The 17,724-nt window shown below is 41.9% G+C and overlaps 1 protein-coding gene across 1 annotated transcript in view; it reads left to right on the top strand.

The window, feature by feature from the left end:
* CD83 (CD83 molecule) overlaps positions 1–17,724 on the top strand; it is a 290,744-nt gene that overhangs the window by 143,777 nt on the left and 129,243 nt on the right. The window contains exon 3 of the mRNA XM_085607099.1: positions 385–446. Coding sequence (XP_085463225.1) covers positions 385–446 — 62 coding nt within the window. The remainder of the gene's footprint in view (positions 1–384; positions 447–17,724) is intronic.

The following is a 17,724-nucleotide window of genomic DNA, read 5'->3' as shown; positions in this document are numbered from 1 at the left end:
CTGGACAGGGGGGAGGTTACTCTCATGTCCTTTGTCCAGTTTTACACCAGAGCTGGAGCCAAAGGCGCCCAGAACTGGTTTGTGCTGGACTATGCACAGGGACATCAAATGTGCCTGTCGGAGGGAGGGTTGGAAACAAAACCTAGGAGGCCGGACTATGGGCTCAATTGTGGCTGTTTATTTGAATATATATATACAAAAAAATAAATCAATTTGTTTTAGGAGTAATTCTTCGTCACTCCACAGTCCTTTCTTTCTTCCCTTTCTCTTCCTCTTCCGGTATTACTTGATGTTTTTAGAGCAGTTTTCTGTCAGTATTTTGGGGATGTGTGCTCTTGCTGTGGCTGTTCTCAAAGTGCCTCTTCTACCCTTCTTCTTCAATAGGTGTCGGGATAGGTGGTGGAAACTCCCCAGGATGCTCGCAGAGGAAAACAGAAGAGAAGGCGGTGAGTATGCGGTTGTTTTCTGTTTTTATTTCTTTTCCAGAGAAGAGACCACCACCACACCGAAGACAGAGGTGTGCAGAACGTAAGATTTGTAAGGGGGGGCGTTGTGGAAAGGCACAAAGTTGCTAGTGCTCACACCTGTGGTTTAGTCTTGTCTCTAGGTAGCGGTCTTACTCTTCTTATGGTTATAGAGTGGTGAAAGGAAAGGGGAACAAGAAACCAAAACAAAAAAAAACAGCGAATGTGGCTAAACTATAATCAGGTTGATGCCCAAAGAAAGAGCACATAATAACACTATTTACGGGCTCATAACATAAACCAGAAGGAAAAACAAATAATGACTTGCCCTTCGTACGGGTGTGTATGACTCTACACCCGGTTACATTCCTGTACCGGGACCACACTTTATCTTAGATTAAGAGGGCAGAACAATTAATGCAAGGATGGGCATTGCTTTGCTTTTCTCCCCCCTTTCTATTCCCAGGTTCGATCACTCACCGCAGTGGCCGCAACTCTCCAGAGTTGTGGCAGCGGGATATCGGTTCGCCTAGGCAGGGTCCACCACTCCTCGGACCAACTCTCTGGGACGTCGTCTTCGGGGTCCTCTCGGCTTCCCAGGCTCAGAAGGCAGCATGGAGGTTCTTCGTTCTCTGTCTCTGGCGTTCGGAACTCCGCTTCACTTCATCCGGCGGCGTCTTCCGTGTTCTGTGCTGCTTCTAGTCTGCCCTCGTCACTCTGGCTCTCCCCCTCATCAAGGCTGCCGCTACCTCCCTATTGGTTCTCCAGCGAGGCTGTCTCCACGTCAAACTGCACCAGAGATAAAGGATTAACCCTTTGAGTCTCTCGCCTTGACGGTGTAAGCCCTGGCTTTGTGTCGGCTCCTGGGGATATGGCATCAGGTAAGGGTTGGGGCTTCGGGTATACCTCTCCCTCACACACACTTTCAGTCGCTGGCAAGCGCACCCACCCAGCCCTAAGACACTAAGGGCCCGATTCACAGAACTAACTTAAGACAAAATCCTAAACTTACTACCATTTTGGTATTCACAGAAGGCACTTACTCATTTTGGTATTCACAGAAGGCACTTACTCATTTCCGTATTCACAGAAGTTAGGAGTCCTAACTTTAGGACTCCTAAATGCCTTCTGTGAATACCGAAAGTCTTAAAATTAGGATTTTTCTCAGTTTAGTAGTAGTATAGTTAGGACTCCTAACTTTAGGACTCCTAAATGCCTTCTGTGAATACCGAAAGTCTTCAAATTAGGATTTTTCTCAATTTAGTAGTCCTAAATTTAGGACTCCTAACTTTAGGACTCCTAAATGCCTTCTGTGAATACCGAAAGTCTTAAAATTAGGATTTTTCTCAGTTTAGTAGTAGTATAGTTAGGACTCCTAACTTTAGGACTCCTAAATGCCTTCTGTGAATACCGAAAGTCTTAAAATTAGGATTTTTCTCAATTTAGTAGTCCGATTTAGGAATACTAAATTGAGAAAAATCCTAATTTTAAGACTTTCGGTATTCACAGAAGGCATTTAGGAGTCATAAAGTTAGGAGTCCTAACTATACTACTACTAAACTGAGAAAAATCCTAATTTTAAGACTTTCGGTATTCACAGAAGGCATTTAGGAGTCCTAAAGTTAGGACTCCTAACTTCTGTGAATACCGAAATGAGTAAGTGCCTTCTGTGAATACCAAAATGAGTAAGTGCCTTCTGTGAATACCAAAATGGTAGTAAGTTTAGGATTTTGTCTTAAGTTAGTTCTGTGAATCGGGCCCTAAATCTTGTCTGGGAGGTGGTCACACATCCCTATGACAGGATGCCTATTGTTCCACTTTCCTCTGCTCGATCTCAGCTAAGCAGCCGGAGGGCAGAAATGTGTCTCTGGTTGGCAGCAATCATTTTGTGCTGTTTGGGTCAGGAAGGCTGGTACCGGGAACATTGAAAGCCTAACTGAGGACTCTTCCAGTGCTTGGAATCATAATTCTTCACAATGTACACTTTGTTGACAAAAGGGGAAGAACGTACACCCCAAGTCATATGCAAAGCCAGGTTTTTTTATGCACTACAAATATACTACGTATTAATGCATGGCAGTTAACACATATGGACTATTAGTCATCTACCAAAGCTGAGGTGTTTCTGATATTTATTGGAATAGGTTAAGTATTTCTTAGACTCTTGCAGAAAAATATATTTATTTTTTAGCTACACTTGATCCTTGGACGTAAGAAGACTTAACACAAACTCTACTTATGATAGCAGTGGATAAACAAACCGCACATCCCAGAACAATGTATAGGCTCAAAATAGCTATGCACAAAATTAACCTAACGAAATAGGGCCTTATTTATGAGACCCTTGCGCAGCCAGTGCATCACTTTTTGTGAAGCACCAGCGGCATAAAATATGCACCACACTGCGCCATATTTACAAAGTGACACATCTAAGAAAATCCATCACTTTGTAAACCCCTGTGCTACATTATTCCTGCGTCAGGTATAATTTATGCAGGGTGGGCATTCCCCCGCTAAAAAGGCTCGTAGAAGTGTTGCAGTGAAATCTATGAGATTTTACTGTGACACTTTTAGGACACCACTGTGTCAAATTCTTACGCATGCGTCACAGTAGGCATAGGACTGTTGCAGGCCCTTTCACATGGGGCTTTCCCCCTGTGAAAGGACACATTGGTGGAATTGGGTCTGTTTTCAGACACACCCCAGAAATGCACCACTTTTGCACCCACAGATACGTCAGGAATGCTGACGTATCTGTAAATCCTTTTGACATGGAGTGCAACACAGTAAATACGTTGCATCCATGGTGTTGCAAGGAGGGGGCACTGAAAAGTGTTGCATCGCTGTTGTCACCGAGTGATGCGACACTTTTCATAAATGAGGCCCATAATTTGTAACGGCAAGGGTGCTGCATAGATTTCACTATTGCTACCCACTAGATGCAAACAGAGGACCTTATTTAGAAGCCCCTTGCGCTGCCAGTGCACCACTTTTAGTGATGCACCGGCAGCATAAAATATGCGCCACACTGCGCCATATTTACAAATTGACACATCAAAGCAGATGCATCACTTTGTAAACCCCTGCGCTACATTATACCTGAGTCAGGTATAATGTATGCAGGGTGGGCGTTCCCCCACAAAAAAGGGCTCGTACAAGTGTCGTAATGAAATCTATGAGATTTCACTGCAACACTTCTAGGACGACACTGCGTCAAATCCTTACCCCTACTTCACAGCAGGTGTAAGACTGATGCAGGCCCTTTCACATGGGGTTTGCCCCATGTGAAAGGACACATTGCTGGAGTTGCGCCTGTTTTCAGACACCCCAGCAATTCACCACTCTTGTGCATACAGATACATCAGGAATACTGACATATCTGTAAATCCTTGCGACATGAAGCGCTGGACAGTAAATACGGCGCAACCATGGTTTCGCAAGGAGGGCGCACTGAAAAGTGTTGCATCGCTGTTTTCATGAATACAGCATGTTACAACGCTTGCTTTTACTTTGCGGTAGGTAACAATGCAGTCGTTACAACGACGCATTGTTACAACTGATGCCATTACTACGCAAGTCATTACATCGACTTGCAGTAGATGGCGCTGTAGCATTAGGAATGTATAATTTACTATTCCAACTCCAGCCTACGCAACAGTAGGGAAGGTGTTGGAATAGTAAATTATACTATTCCTTATGCTAGAGCGCCATCTACTGCAAGTCGATGTAATGACTTGCGTAGTAATGTGTTGTAATCAAAATGATGTACTGGTCTTCTATAGTAGATTGGTTAAGTTCCTTTATTTAAGTTAACAAGGGAAACCCCACCAGGAGCAGCTGTCCTGCTGCTCAGCCCATACCCAACTGACATTCACAGACATCCAACATTCCATCCATCCAACATTCCACACCACAGTCATTCTAGCTGAGCAGCAGGGAAACATAAGTTACAACATATCTCCAACTGACATTCACAGACATCCAACATTCCATCCATCCAACATTCCACACCACAGTCATTCTAGCTGAGCAGCAGGGAAACATAAGTTACAACATAATGGCATCGCGTTGTAACAACGCGGTCGTTGTAGCGACTGCATTGTAAAGGCATCGCGGTCTAATGACTGCGATGTAAAGGTTGTTTCCCGTTTTCACGCAGCGATGCAACACTTTTCATAAATGAGGTCCAGAGTATGTAAAAGCCACACTTAATGAAGACTTGTAAAGCATCTGGGACACACCACCACAGAAAGTCCGTAAATAAAGTATCACAGAATTATAAGAATGTAGATTAAAGAAAACATTTTAATAAATATTTTAAAGACAAAAATGTGAACAGTTCATGTACATGTACCAACAGAATATGATCAAAAATAACAAGCAAAGAAATGAGACAAAGGCAGGCGGAAACTATTCGTTGGATTAATCAGAAGCTGGAGTTTATGAAGGTGTACAGTAGAGCACAACTTTGTGCATTTGTAGCAACAGCCAAAACATGTTTCATCAAAGACAACTTTTTCAAGGCTTAATTAAATTCTCTTAAGAAATGACAAGGCTTTTATGACATAACGTTTTTTTAAAGTAAATAACTTCCTCGCAGAGCAACATTTTTGTAATAATAAAAAAAAAAGGGTTATTCATATGCAGAGTTCTTTTAGAGTCGGGTCGGACCTGTAGTGACATGATCCTGACCTCAGCACAGAATCATAGGTGTGAGATGAAAGGACCTAGATTCATAAACTCCAGCTTCTGATTAACCCAGCTATAAGTTTCCACCTGCCTCTGTCTCAATTCTTTACTTGTTGTTTTGATCATATTTTGTTAATACGTGTACATGAATTGTTTGCATTATGATATTTAAAAAAATCACTAAATATTTTTGTTTAATCTGCATTCTTGTAATTCTGTGAGACTATTTACAGACTTTCTTAGAAGACTTAACACATCAAGAGGGGACGCTTGAAATATTATACTCGATGAACTTAGAAAAACCAAATCATTCTAATGACAGGACTGTGCAACGGCCCAGCTGAAATCTTTTCTTGATTCTAGCCAGCGTCTGGCTAACTTCCAATATGGTTTCCACGCAGGCCCCAGCACAGTATGCATCACTCTGAAACTAGCAGATGATCCACTCAACATGTTTGATAACAATGAAAATTGCCTCGTAATACTGCTTAACTTACCATTGTTTTTGACATCGGCAATCATGACATCCTCCTTAAGCCTTGGGCCTAAAAAGGTTTGAGTATTATCCCTCTGAAAGAATTCAATGTGTACCAGTTAACAAATCCTCCTTGAGCAATGTCAGATTAAACTGCAGAGTCCCTCAAGGCTCGATATTTACACCATTTCTATTTAATGCCTATGCTGAGTCCCTGAGAAAACTCATGCAATATCTGGACATAAACCTCACACAATACATGGATGTCATGCAACCGCACATCAAACTGTCTAAGGACTCAAGCCCTTAAACTCAGACTAATTACTTTTCCAAAATCCAACATGTAATGAAGATTAGACACCTGATTCTAAGCTACACCAAAACTGCATTCCTTCTCCTCTGACCAACAAGCAATGGCATAATGCCTTACATGAGAAAAGTTTAAATTCCAAAATCAATAGGCTTATTATTTTAAGAAAAAAATCTTTTTATTGTTTTTCTAGACTGTCATGAAAGCCTAGCTACACTCTCGATGGGTTGGAATATGCTGAACCTGCTGCCAATGTATGTTGCTTTATGTTTTAAAAAATCAATAAAAATATTTACAAAAAAAAAAAAAAAATCTTTTTATTTAAACAATTTCTCAATACAGCGCCTTGAGACCCTCACGGGTGAGTAGCGTGCTTTATAAACCCCTGATTGATTGATTGGTTGATTGAATACATCTTCATATACAATATAAATACAGGGTATGGTAAAGCAACATTAGTTGAAGAGGTAGTACAATTTCAAGCAATTATACTGCATTATTCCTAAACCCGCTGCATTAGGCTTATTCTTGATAAAAATATGGATTTAGAACTTATATCAATTTTGTTTTCCAAAAGTGACTTTTACCAACTAAAATCACTTAGACAATGCAAGTCTTTCATCTTCAAAGACCACCTTAAAACAGCAGACCAACGTATTGTCCTCCCATGTATTTATTATGCCATTTGACTCCTTATCGTCCTGCAGTCCCCAGGTTCAAGAAGAAAACCACACATGCCGGAAACCCCTCAAAAGTTTGGAATGTCTGATCATCACAAACTGGTGCCGATATGACTAAGTAGTACTTGGATGAGTAAATACAGGTAAACTGTCAAACGAGTACTTAATGAATGCCATGTTGGACATTGATGAACTGCTTTGATGTTTTTGGAAAATGATCAATAAAATCTGTTTTAAAAACACAAACTGGTGCCATTTCTGCCCTCTTTAAGTGCTTTACTGAAAGATCACCTCCTATTCAAACACCTTGGTGTGAAAATCTCAATGGCATGGTTAATTACTCATTAAAAATAATATAGAACTCCACAATTACTCCTCATGCTTTTGCTGGATGTACATTTATGAATATCTTCCACCTTGTAGTGCACTCAGCTCCCTGTTTCCCTTGTCTTGTCTGCACCCAGAAACAAATAAATAACATAAATACATATAAACTGTTGTAGCCCCTGCAGCTAATTTCCAAATGCTACATCTAGGAATGCAGCATGGGATTACATAGAGCCCTAACGGACAAATTACTCTATGTTCTTTGAGGCCCAATAATTAAACATACTTTTGAATTCAGGCTGGTTGACATCTCTCAGTCAAAATGTCCCTATCAGCTAAATGAAGAGGGAGAACTTCTGTTAACTCTCTCTTCACACACATTAAGCCAACAAGCCATTCATCATCCATTAGCTCATATGTCTGAGTGTTAGGGATTATACAATAGATTAATGTTGTTTACCTGTTGAATGCTATTTCCACCCCTCGCCTCGTACATTAATCAAAGGGTCGGTCCCACTAAACTCAGATCAAGATTCATGGATCTGGTACCCCTCCTTGACTGATTCTGTTTTGTAGCAAACTGGATTGCTAAAATAGGTGAAAGAGAGGTAATACATTATCTTGATGTGTGCTATAAGTGAACTCACACAAAATTCAAACTTTCTGGCTCCCAGTGTAACATGAGAAAACAAAGGGTAAAAGGATTCAGGTGGAATGGCAGGGGTAATTGGAATGAGCACACTGAACAGGTATTTGTCAATGGACACAAAGGCAGGAAGGGGTGCTTCCCTGCAGGTCGAGAGGCAGATGTTACTGTTCCTCCCATAGTTCCCTGTTGAGACAGACTGAAGACTGCTTAGCCTTGAATTTGGTTAATTCATATCATTTCATATAAATTCGTATAATTAATATCCATGCATGTTCGTGAGGGAATGCCCCTGCAAGGTGGTATAGAAGTACACCCCTGCTTTGAGTGACTTCTGGTCTCCTGAAATTTTTGGCCCCTGTGCACAAGATAAACCTGAGTACGTACTGAGGATGGGGCTTGCAAATGACCGTACGACGCGGGTTTTGGCTCTAATCATTCGAGGAGCACTCCAAATGCACTCTCTGATCTACATGGGACTACAGTCCATGTCCTGAGACAACTAGATTAAACGGTGATGGCAGTGTACCATTTTTCTGATTGATCATTGGAAACAGACCTTTTTTTCTGTTTAGATGTGAGTCCATGAATATGAGTACAGTGCCTACAGGCCACCCCTAAGTAAATTTCTGCTTGAATGTAGTACCTCGATCATGTGCTGACAACGCTGTGTGCATGTCATGTATGTGCTGTATTTATTCTGACTGCTAGTAGGAAGCCACTGTTATTGTGAATGTATGGTTGTATAGACCACTGAGATCCATTTTGGATGCCTCAGGTAAACCATAGCACAAGACGGTGGTTGCGGTACAGACTCTTCAGCCAGTGATAGCGGAGTGCTGGCGCCCGAGAGCAGATTAAATTAGCCTGAGACACTGAAGTGTGGGAGGATGGAGACAAGTCTGCTTTAGAAATGCAGCAGTGACCTTTTGTTAGGTAGGACCAGCCAATCATCCCTTCGTGAGCACCACCATTTGGCTGATGGTGGATGTGGGTACGTGAGAAGAGGGTCTCATTTGTTGTGCAGAGGGAATCTTGTAGGCATGGTGTTAAAAAGTGATCTCTTGATGAGAAGAATGATGCTAAAGCTCAATGAGGGAAGTCATCAGTTGATTTTCCGATGTAGGTAAATACAGCTCATCCACCCAACTGCCAACAGGTTAATGCTCTCTCCCTCTTACAACATTCTAGATCCAGCTTGGCCCTGACATTCCAGAACACCAAGCATCACAGAGTGAGATACATAGATATATATTAATACAGAATAAGAAAGCCATTACAACATATCTCCCTCCTTTACACTTTTACAGCAAAACACATAACACGTATTCTATATACACATCCAACATTATGTGACATTAATTAAGTGACATAATCCTTCAAATGAGAGGGAAGGCAAGATTTTCTCTTGGGCCTCATAATGACCTCCGGAGCTCCTTCACCCTCCGTGACGGTGTGAGGAAAACTTGACCCCACGACAGTATTGCATATAGCAACACGACCCAGATTCCATACTCTGTGATCACTTGTTCTTATAGCATTGTTGAAAACTTTAATAACCTTTAACGGTTTAGTGAATTTAGATCCAGAAACAGCAAAGCCTGGTCTTTTAATCCGAACCCAATCACCCACCTTAACCTTTGTGGACTTAACAGCATGACGAACATCATAGTTTTCTTTACTCTTAGAACATTTCAAATCTTCCTTCTCTTGCCATGATGTAGGATCAACCTCATGAGACCTGTTAGAAAGAAACGTATTTACCCATGGTGGATCTTAAAAAGTGTCAGGGCCCCTTCCACGAAACAAAAGAAAAGGAGACTTCCCTGTAGTGGTATGAGGGGTAAAACGATACACACACACCCTTTTCAAAACCTCATCCTGCCAATTAAGACCATTAGATTTTGCTAAAGACACCATTTCCTTCAAGACCCTGTTGAATCTTTATACTGTCCCATTGGATTCCGGGTGATACAAATAACATTTTTTATGAATAATGCCACAATCACCAAGAAAAGTTTCCATTTCTCTCGAAACAAGTTGTACACCATTGTCTGTAAGTAAGGTCTCAGGAATTCCCTCCCTGGCAATAATGTCTTTTAAACATTTAATTACCGTATTTGAATTAATATTCTTCACAAAAGATACTTCTGGCCACCTTGAAAACAAATCCATGACTACTATAACAAACGTGTCTGAACCATCTCCATGAATAGGCCCTAAGATATCAAGAGCAGTATCCTTCCAGGGGCCACACGGACGAACTCTTTTTTCCATGGGCTGTGTCCTAGTTTTTAAAACCTTCTCGCTGAGTGTACATTGGACACATTCCCTGACCAAATGTTCAATATGTATGTCCAGACCTGGCCACCAATAACTAGAACGCACTCTCTCCTTAGTTTTGGAAATACCTAAGTGTGCCTCATGTGCCAAATCCAAGATCTCTTTCCTTAAGGAAACCGGAGGTACCAGCTTGTGACCTCTCAACAACAGCCCCTCACAACTTGAAAGTTGATCTTTGACTAACCAGAAATCTCTCACCGAGTCACCACCTTGACCTTTATGGTGCCATCCATCGTAGATCAATTTGGAGACTTCTTGAATGGTAGTATCACTCTTGCAAGCATCTAGCCACCTCTCACGAGAAATCACTTTATAATCCTCCCCACAAACAAAATCTTGTGGAAGACTAAAAGATGGATCTGAATTTGTGTCTAATATGTCTTGTTGTTCATCAGGAACTAACCTCGAAAGAGTATCTGCAACAACGTTATCTGACCCAGGAACATGTTTAACAATGAAATTAAACCCTTGTAAACCAACCACCCATTTTGAGATTCTGGGAGATATAGAGTCAATGCCTTTTTTAGTTAGCACCTCACAAAGAGGCTTGTGATCAGTTCTTATGACAAATGAAGTGCCCCACAATTTTTTTTTACATATTTTAATAGCCCAATATACCGCAAGGGCTTCACGTTCAATTATTGAATAACGACATTCAGCCCCTTTCAAACACCTAGATATAAACATGATGGTATTCTCAGGCAGGACGCCCCCTTGATACAGGACCGCACCAATCCCTTTTAGGCTTGCATCAGTAGAAATGATAGAGCTCTTGCTCGGGTCAAAATTCTTAAGATTAGGAGCCTTCTGTAATTTCATTTTTATGTCATTAAATTCTCTGTCACACAAACTATTCCAACAAAATGTTTCTCCTTTCTTTAACAAATTTCTCATGTTAAACGTGACCTCAGCAAAATTCTTTATGAATTTATTATAGTACTCAGCCATTCCTAAAAATCTCATGAGCTCCACCTTGGAAGAAGGAACGACAAGGTCTTTAATGGTGTTTACAAGATCAGCTTTGGGAACCACACCTTCCGCACTTATAGTATGGCCCAAATAGTCAATTTTACTGAGGCCAAATCTACACTTTTCCTTTTTTATAGTTAAATTGTGAGAAGTAAGCCTGTCCAGCACTTGCCTAACCCTTCTTTCATGCTCTGCAACAGTAGACCCATGTACCAATATGTCGTCTTGATACACACACACCCCAGGGATGTTGACTAAAACTTTATCCATGACATGTTGAAAAACCGAGGCAGCAGATACTAACCCAAATGGGAGTCTAATAAATCTAAATGTTCCAAACGGAGTGATAAAGGCTGTCAGATCCCTTGAGGACTCATCAAGCATGATTTGATGGTACGCTGATGTTAGATCAATGGTACTGAATATCTTTGCCCCACCCACCATACTCAACAGCTCAGATATGTTAGGGAGGGGATACTTATCTACCTGAACACATTTATTGAGTTGTCTGAGATCAACACAGAGCCTCAAAGAATTGTCAGGTTTCCTTGCGGCCACCACCGGAGCAAGCCATGATGTTCCCTCTACCTCTTCAATAATGCCCTGGGACTTTAGTTTATTTGATTCTTTGAGCATATCCTCCTTGACAGTGAACGGAACATTTCTGACTTTACAGGAAACTGGTGTTGAACCAGGAGATAGTTTAATATTATGACAGTAACCCATAAGACAGCCTAGCTTATCACCAAAAACCAGTGGATATTGACTTATCAAAAGGGCTTGTAGTGAAGAACTCTCCACCACAGACTCAACACTTCCTCTCTTTTTTAGAATAATGGGAGTATTGTTGTTCGGGTCCAACATGACACCAAGATCTTTTTGATGCCACCAGCTGATGATGCTATCACCTTTTTTCGAAACGTACTTTCCCAGAAGTGAAACGATCACCGTACTCAATTAGACCATTAAAATATCCCCTTAATTCAATGGGATCTCCACCATATGCAGTAGGACGGATGTCTGGTTTCATTAGTTTGACTTTCCCACACAAATTGTCTTCAAAAAATTTGCTAGAAATGATAGTAATCTTGGCCCCAGAGTCAAACAAGACCTTAGTTCTGTGACCTTCCACCAAAATGAAATCAAGAGGTCCCTCAGCCCCAACCTGGACCACAATTTGCCACACTCGAAATCATGTTGATCTGATGTGTTACCATCAGAGACCTCACTCACTTTTTTCTTTAGATTTTTTATCCTGCAGGCACTCACAAAATGGCCCTTCTTTTTACAATGAGAGCATGTAACATTTAGGGCGGGACACGACTTATAATTTGCCCAATGTGAAGTGCTATTGCATCTGTAGCACTTCCCACCCTTGTTAGGATTGTCACGAGGTTTATTTGCACCTACTTCTTTAAATCGTGACTTTGTATGAGAGTCACACTTATCTGCTTCTTTTTTTGAAGCTAAGTTGGTATTAATCACCGACACTTCTTTATTAAGATCTTTCTTGATCACCTTTACACATTGTAGAGAGTGTTCTATTCTCTTAGCCACTACTAAAACCTCATCCAAGGAAGGTTCATCCTTCAACCAGAGTTCATCAAGTACTTTCTCAGATACGCAACCAAGCATAAACTGATCTCGTATTCGTTCATCCGTTAGGGCATCAAACTTACAACTGGACGCTAAGCGTCTAAGTTCCGTTATATATATCTTTCTAAGATAGGGCTAACCTTTGGCAAGTAATGAGCATCCAACTTATAAATACATTGTTCATACCCATTAAGACTAGAACTAGTTCCACTTGGGACATCCGGCAAATGGTCGAAAACATCTTGGCCCTGACATTCCAGAAACACCAAGCATCACAGAGTGAGATACATAGATATATATTAATACAGAATAAGAAAGCCATTACAACATATCTCCCTCCTTTACACTTTTACAGCAAAACACATAACACGTATTCTATATACACATCCAACATTATGTGACATTAATTAAGTGACATAATCCTTCAATTCTTCTCTGATAACGCTTAAAGTTCTTGCAGTACTCCTTGCTTAAAGCGTTGTAAAATTTCAGGTATCAAATAAAAAAAATAATTGTGCACGTCCGACTTGAGATGTAACCTTCAATGCACTAAATTTCATACAAGAAATATGAGAGAGTGAGTAAAAGTGACCTGAAAGCACCTCAATTATAAACAAACACAGAAGTGCTGAACTAAACCAAGAAAAAAGAACCAGCTGTGCGTGTCAGCGCTGTTTAGCAAATGTCCCTCGACACGCAGACCATCAAGAAACTTAACTGTGCGTGTCAGTGATATGACCAGATGCGATGAAGTAACGATTCGACATGCTTTAATTAAGAATGCCTTACTTGAATTTGAAGACTGAATGTCCACCTTGAATTTCCTGTGAGAAAATAATCCTATCGGTGGAATCACTCGTTGTTCCGCACTGGAAGTCACGTTCTCTGTCAACATTCAACTTGTGTCAATTTCCACGAACTCTATGGCCCTTAAACCAATCAGGATACAGTTCACAAAATGACTAACAAGTTCCACCAATACGGGCAACGCTTTTGGATTAGCCAATCCAGGGTTAAACAAACAACATCAGCGTTGCGTTCCACGACTTCTCCCGATGCGTTTCAGATGCTTTGTATCGTGGCCATGAAGAGAGAAAGGGACTCGGAACGTTGCAGCGTCACTATCATGGAGTTGAAAATTTCGAAGATTACGCGCGTGATAGCGCGAGGGCTAACGTAAGTTTTCTTCTTCTTTTCTCCCTTTAAAGATCGTTATGAAGGAGTTGTCAAATAGAAGAAAACTGCATTATGTGCCCAGTCTCCGCATACACCAAATGAAACGCCCTCAACACCAGAAGTTCTTCTAAGTAGAAGAAATCGCAATCAGTATATCGAGGCAGAGCGCGCTTTCAATAAAGTTTCAGAATAAGCGACGCTGTGTGTAAAAAGTCAGAGATAACAGCCACAGCCTTTCATGGGAGAAGATAGCAAATATCTTACTTGAAGTCGTTTTCTTTCTTAAGATTCGAAGATGAATCCTGTTGATAATATCAGGTTAGGAGCTGGAGTTGAGCTGATGATGATCCCAGTCGTCGCCAGTGTTAAAAAGTGATCTCTTGATGAGAAGAATGATGCTGAAGCTCAATGAGGGAAGTCATCAGTTTATTTTCAGATGTAGGTAAATACAGCTCATCCACCCAACTGCCAACAGGTTAATGCTCTCTCCCTCTTACAACATTCTAGATCCAGCTTGGCCCTGACATTCCAGAACACCAAGCATCACAGAGTGAGATACATAGATATATATTAATACAGAATAAGAAAGCCATTACAACACATGGCTTGTCCCTTTGTCTTACACTAAAATGCTGATGACTGCCAGGTGCAGAGTGTTCACAGTTCATTCTGCTTATGTATTGTAACCTACACTTTGGGGACAGCTTTGTCACTACTCAATGTGACAGGGATCAGTTTCAAAAAGACTAACAGCTCTGCAGAAAAAGGTACTTTTGAAATGGAATTGCTTCAAACTGGTTCCGGAACCATGATAGTGGAGTTAACATTCGCTGTCTGGAAAATGACCATAAGTGTGGGACACAAACTATCACTTTGTTCCAGTTTCAGTCTTCATGACCAAAGGAGTGAGTGCTCCACAGAGAATTACTGAGATCCAGGGCCAGTGTCCTTGACAGGCAGTCCCCAAGAAATGATGGGACATCACCTGACGTCTGCACCATTTTATTGGAAGAGCTGTGGGTCTGCTTGGTCCTTAGCATGAACACACCAAAAGGAGTAGAGAGTGATAAAATATCTGTCTCTGTGGTGGCATGTGCTCTGTGTCGAAATACTGCCCTCACTCACACAATTGTGTGACATGCTTCATCATAGGGCTGCTTCAGTACACCGCTGCGCAGACCAATGCCTGGGGTGGAGCAATATGGTAGGGGAAGACAAGACACAGCATATAAAGATATATAGAAACAGTTTGACTCGGGTTCACCGAAAGTGGAAGTGCAGTGTGAGTTAAAACTCACTCGGAGGTGTTGCAATGCGTAAATTTCATTCCTGGACCCTCCAACCAGGATTAAAAATGTGAAGGATGGTGGTGACTGGAAGAGATTATGAACTCCTTACACCCCTCCTTACTGCCAATTTGTTGACATGTTTCAGCCGTACTGATGTGCCCACAGCATAGGGTCACGCCGGCCTTCATCAGGGACTTTCCGATCCCAAAACCACGGTCACCTTGTTACCTAGAGTGCAGTTGTACATGAACCAATTGTTCCTGCATCGAAATATCCCCTAAGTAACACTCTACCGCAATATGAGTTTATATTAGAACATTGCTAGAACTGGCGAGAGACAAGAAGAGACCCCCTGTAGTCACACTTTCTTCAAGGTGGGTGCTCCTCCCTCTGACCGCTCGTCCGCTCCGACCGTGGTCTTGGGATCGGAAAGGTCCTGATGAAGGCCGGCGTGACCCTATACGGTGGGCATATCAATACGGCTGAAACATGTCAACTAATTGGCAAAAAGGAGGGGTGTAAGGAGTTCATAATCTCTTCCAGTCACCACCATCCTTCACGTTTTTAAACCTGGTTGGAGGGTCCAGGAATGAAATTAAAGCATAGCGACACCTCCGAGCGAGTTTTAACTCACATTGAGTTGCTCGTCAATCAGTAATATTAATACTTGGTAGAGAAATTCAATATCATTCTTGTGGGAAACTGCAAAAGAGAGTTAAATGATATGTGTCAAAACATACAAGCTGTGTATTTTGGCTATACATTGGTATAATTCTGCTTAAAGTAGTTACTTGCCAGCAGGTACTAATTGTGAACCACTGACTGAGGCCAAGTGAAGTATAGCCAGAGTCACTGGAATTATGCGGCAGCAAAGGGACAATTTATGCAGCAGGGTTGACTAATTTAAGCTGCAAGATATAGCAAATTATGCAGCATGTGGTACATTATGTGATAGTATTTATTATTTTCACATTTTTACACCTGTTAACAGTGTCTGGGCATAGGTTGCACATCATTAGTGTTTGTTTATCTCCCAAATATAGTAATAGGCAACAGAAAGGTAACCAGTGAGCCTATGCAACAGGCCACTGTGCAGCAACATATGTGACTGCCTTTTAGTAACTTTTGGACCATTTAACCTACACTATTTTCTATTAAAATCTGAAGATCATACAGTAGATGATAGATTATGTGGCAAATACGGCAAATTTGTAATTATGCGAAAAACTCTGCGACAGCACAAACTCATAATTCCAGTGGCTCTGAGTATAGCTGATTTACGGCACTGCAGGACAAACACCAGTGCTATGCACACCGCCACTGAGTATTGTTAATAAATTGCTGGTGGGACCATAGGGAGGGGGAGGGGTATGGGTATGCTGATGAATGGAGAGAGGGAGGATGGATTATGTTTCTGAGTACCTATGAAACTGCTGCCCCTCTGCATCAAAGTGGAGTGATCTGCACAAGTACTATTTAAGTGGCTTACTCAGTTTAAATTGTGAAACATTAGGATGGCAGCAGTGCCTGTAGTTCGTTCTGCTCTTTACAGGGCCACTGTTACTGGTATGCTTGCAGCCCCTAGTTCAATGTCTTCGGCTTGAGCACATTGGTTGGTGTTTTCCACAGGTGAGCTTTCTCTCAGACCGGAAGGAAGGTCAGTTCTCGGCGAGGGGCAGGAAGCCTGCTAAAGGCACCTGAAGCTTGCTCCAGATAGTGGCAAGGGATGGCCGCTGGACACAGATTACATCAGGAATGCACCAGAGTCACATTACATATGTAAACGAGGTATGTGGTCTATTGCAAGTCTCCCCACAAATAACTCCCACGGCTCCCACTGGCAGCTGTACAGACTGTGCAGTCTTATTTCGGGACTCACTACTGGAGGTTTGACCCGCCCATACAAATCCATCACCACACCTGACTGACCACTGCGGAGACCCGTGATTAGTGGGTGGAACTAGTTGCCAGGCAACAACAAGGCACTTTAAACTATTACCGTCATTTTTTCCTCAAGAGGTTTTATCTACATTTCAAAAAATGCTTGTTTTTTTTTTAATAGTGTGAGCCTGGCCCAAAGGTATAGTCCAAAGTGAGCAACTCAAGCCACCATGCTCAATGTCATTGCTGTTTCAAGCAGCAGCCTGTGACCTATTGTCTAAGGTGCAGCTTACATCTACATTGATGAAGGGGGTAGTAGGTTGGCTCTTCCACAAACTGTCTTTTACGACTAACTGCTGCAATGTGGGGACCAGTCACTTCCATTTTGGGGGCCTGGCATGTACAAGTGCAGAAGAAAAGGAGATAGGAGAGCTGAAGAAAGGAACACGTGGGGGCAGAAGATGAGGATGCAGAAGGGGACAAAGGGAAGGAAAGGGATACAGAAGAGGAAAAGGGAAGGAAAGGGGGACTTACACAAGAAGTAGATGAAATGGACACATTGGGGACCAAGGACAGGGACACAGAAGGGGCAGACACAAAATTGGCCAGAAGGGAGCAGAAGAAAAAGGACACGAAGGGGAGTAAATGAAATAGGGCGCAGAGGGCGACAGATGAAGTGGGGCACAGAGGGCGGCAGACGAAGTGGGACGCAGAGGGTGGCAGACAAAGTGGGACGCAGAAGGCGACATGGAGACAAAAGAAAGGAAACAAATGAATGCGGGATACCCAGCAAGGGTCAACAGAACGAGGACAAGTGTACTGGGTCACAAATATATAGGTCAACATCGATGAAGCGTCCAATCTGATTTCATTTACATT

Source organism: Triturus cristatus, chromosome 5_2, assembly GCF_964204655.1.
Source record: "Triturus cristatus chromosome 5_2, aTriCri1.1, whole genome shotgun sequence".
Taxonomy (NCBI): domain Eukaryota; kingdom Metazoa; phylum Chordata; class Amphibia; order Caudata; family Salamandridae; genus Triturus; species Triturus cristatus.
Note: the sequence above shows the minus strand (reverse complement) of the source record. Positions and strands in the feature narration are given on the sequence as shown.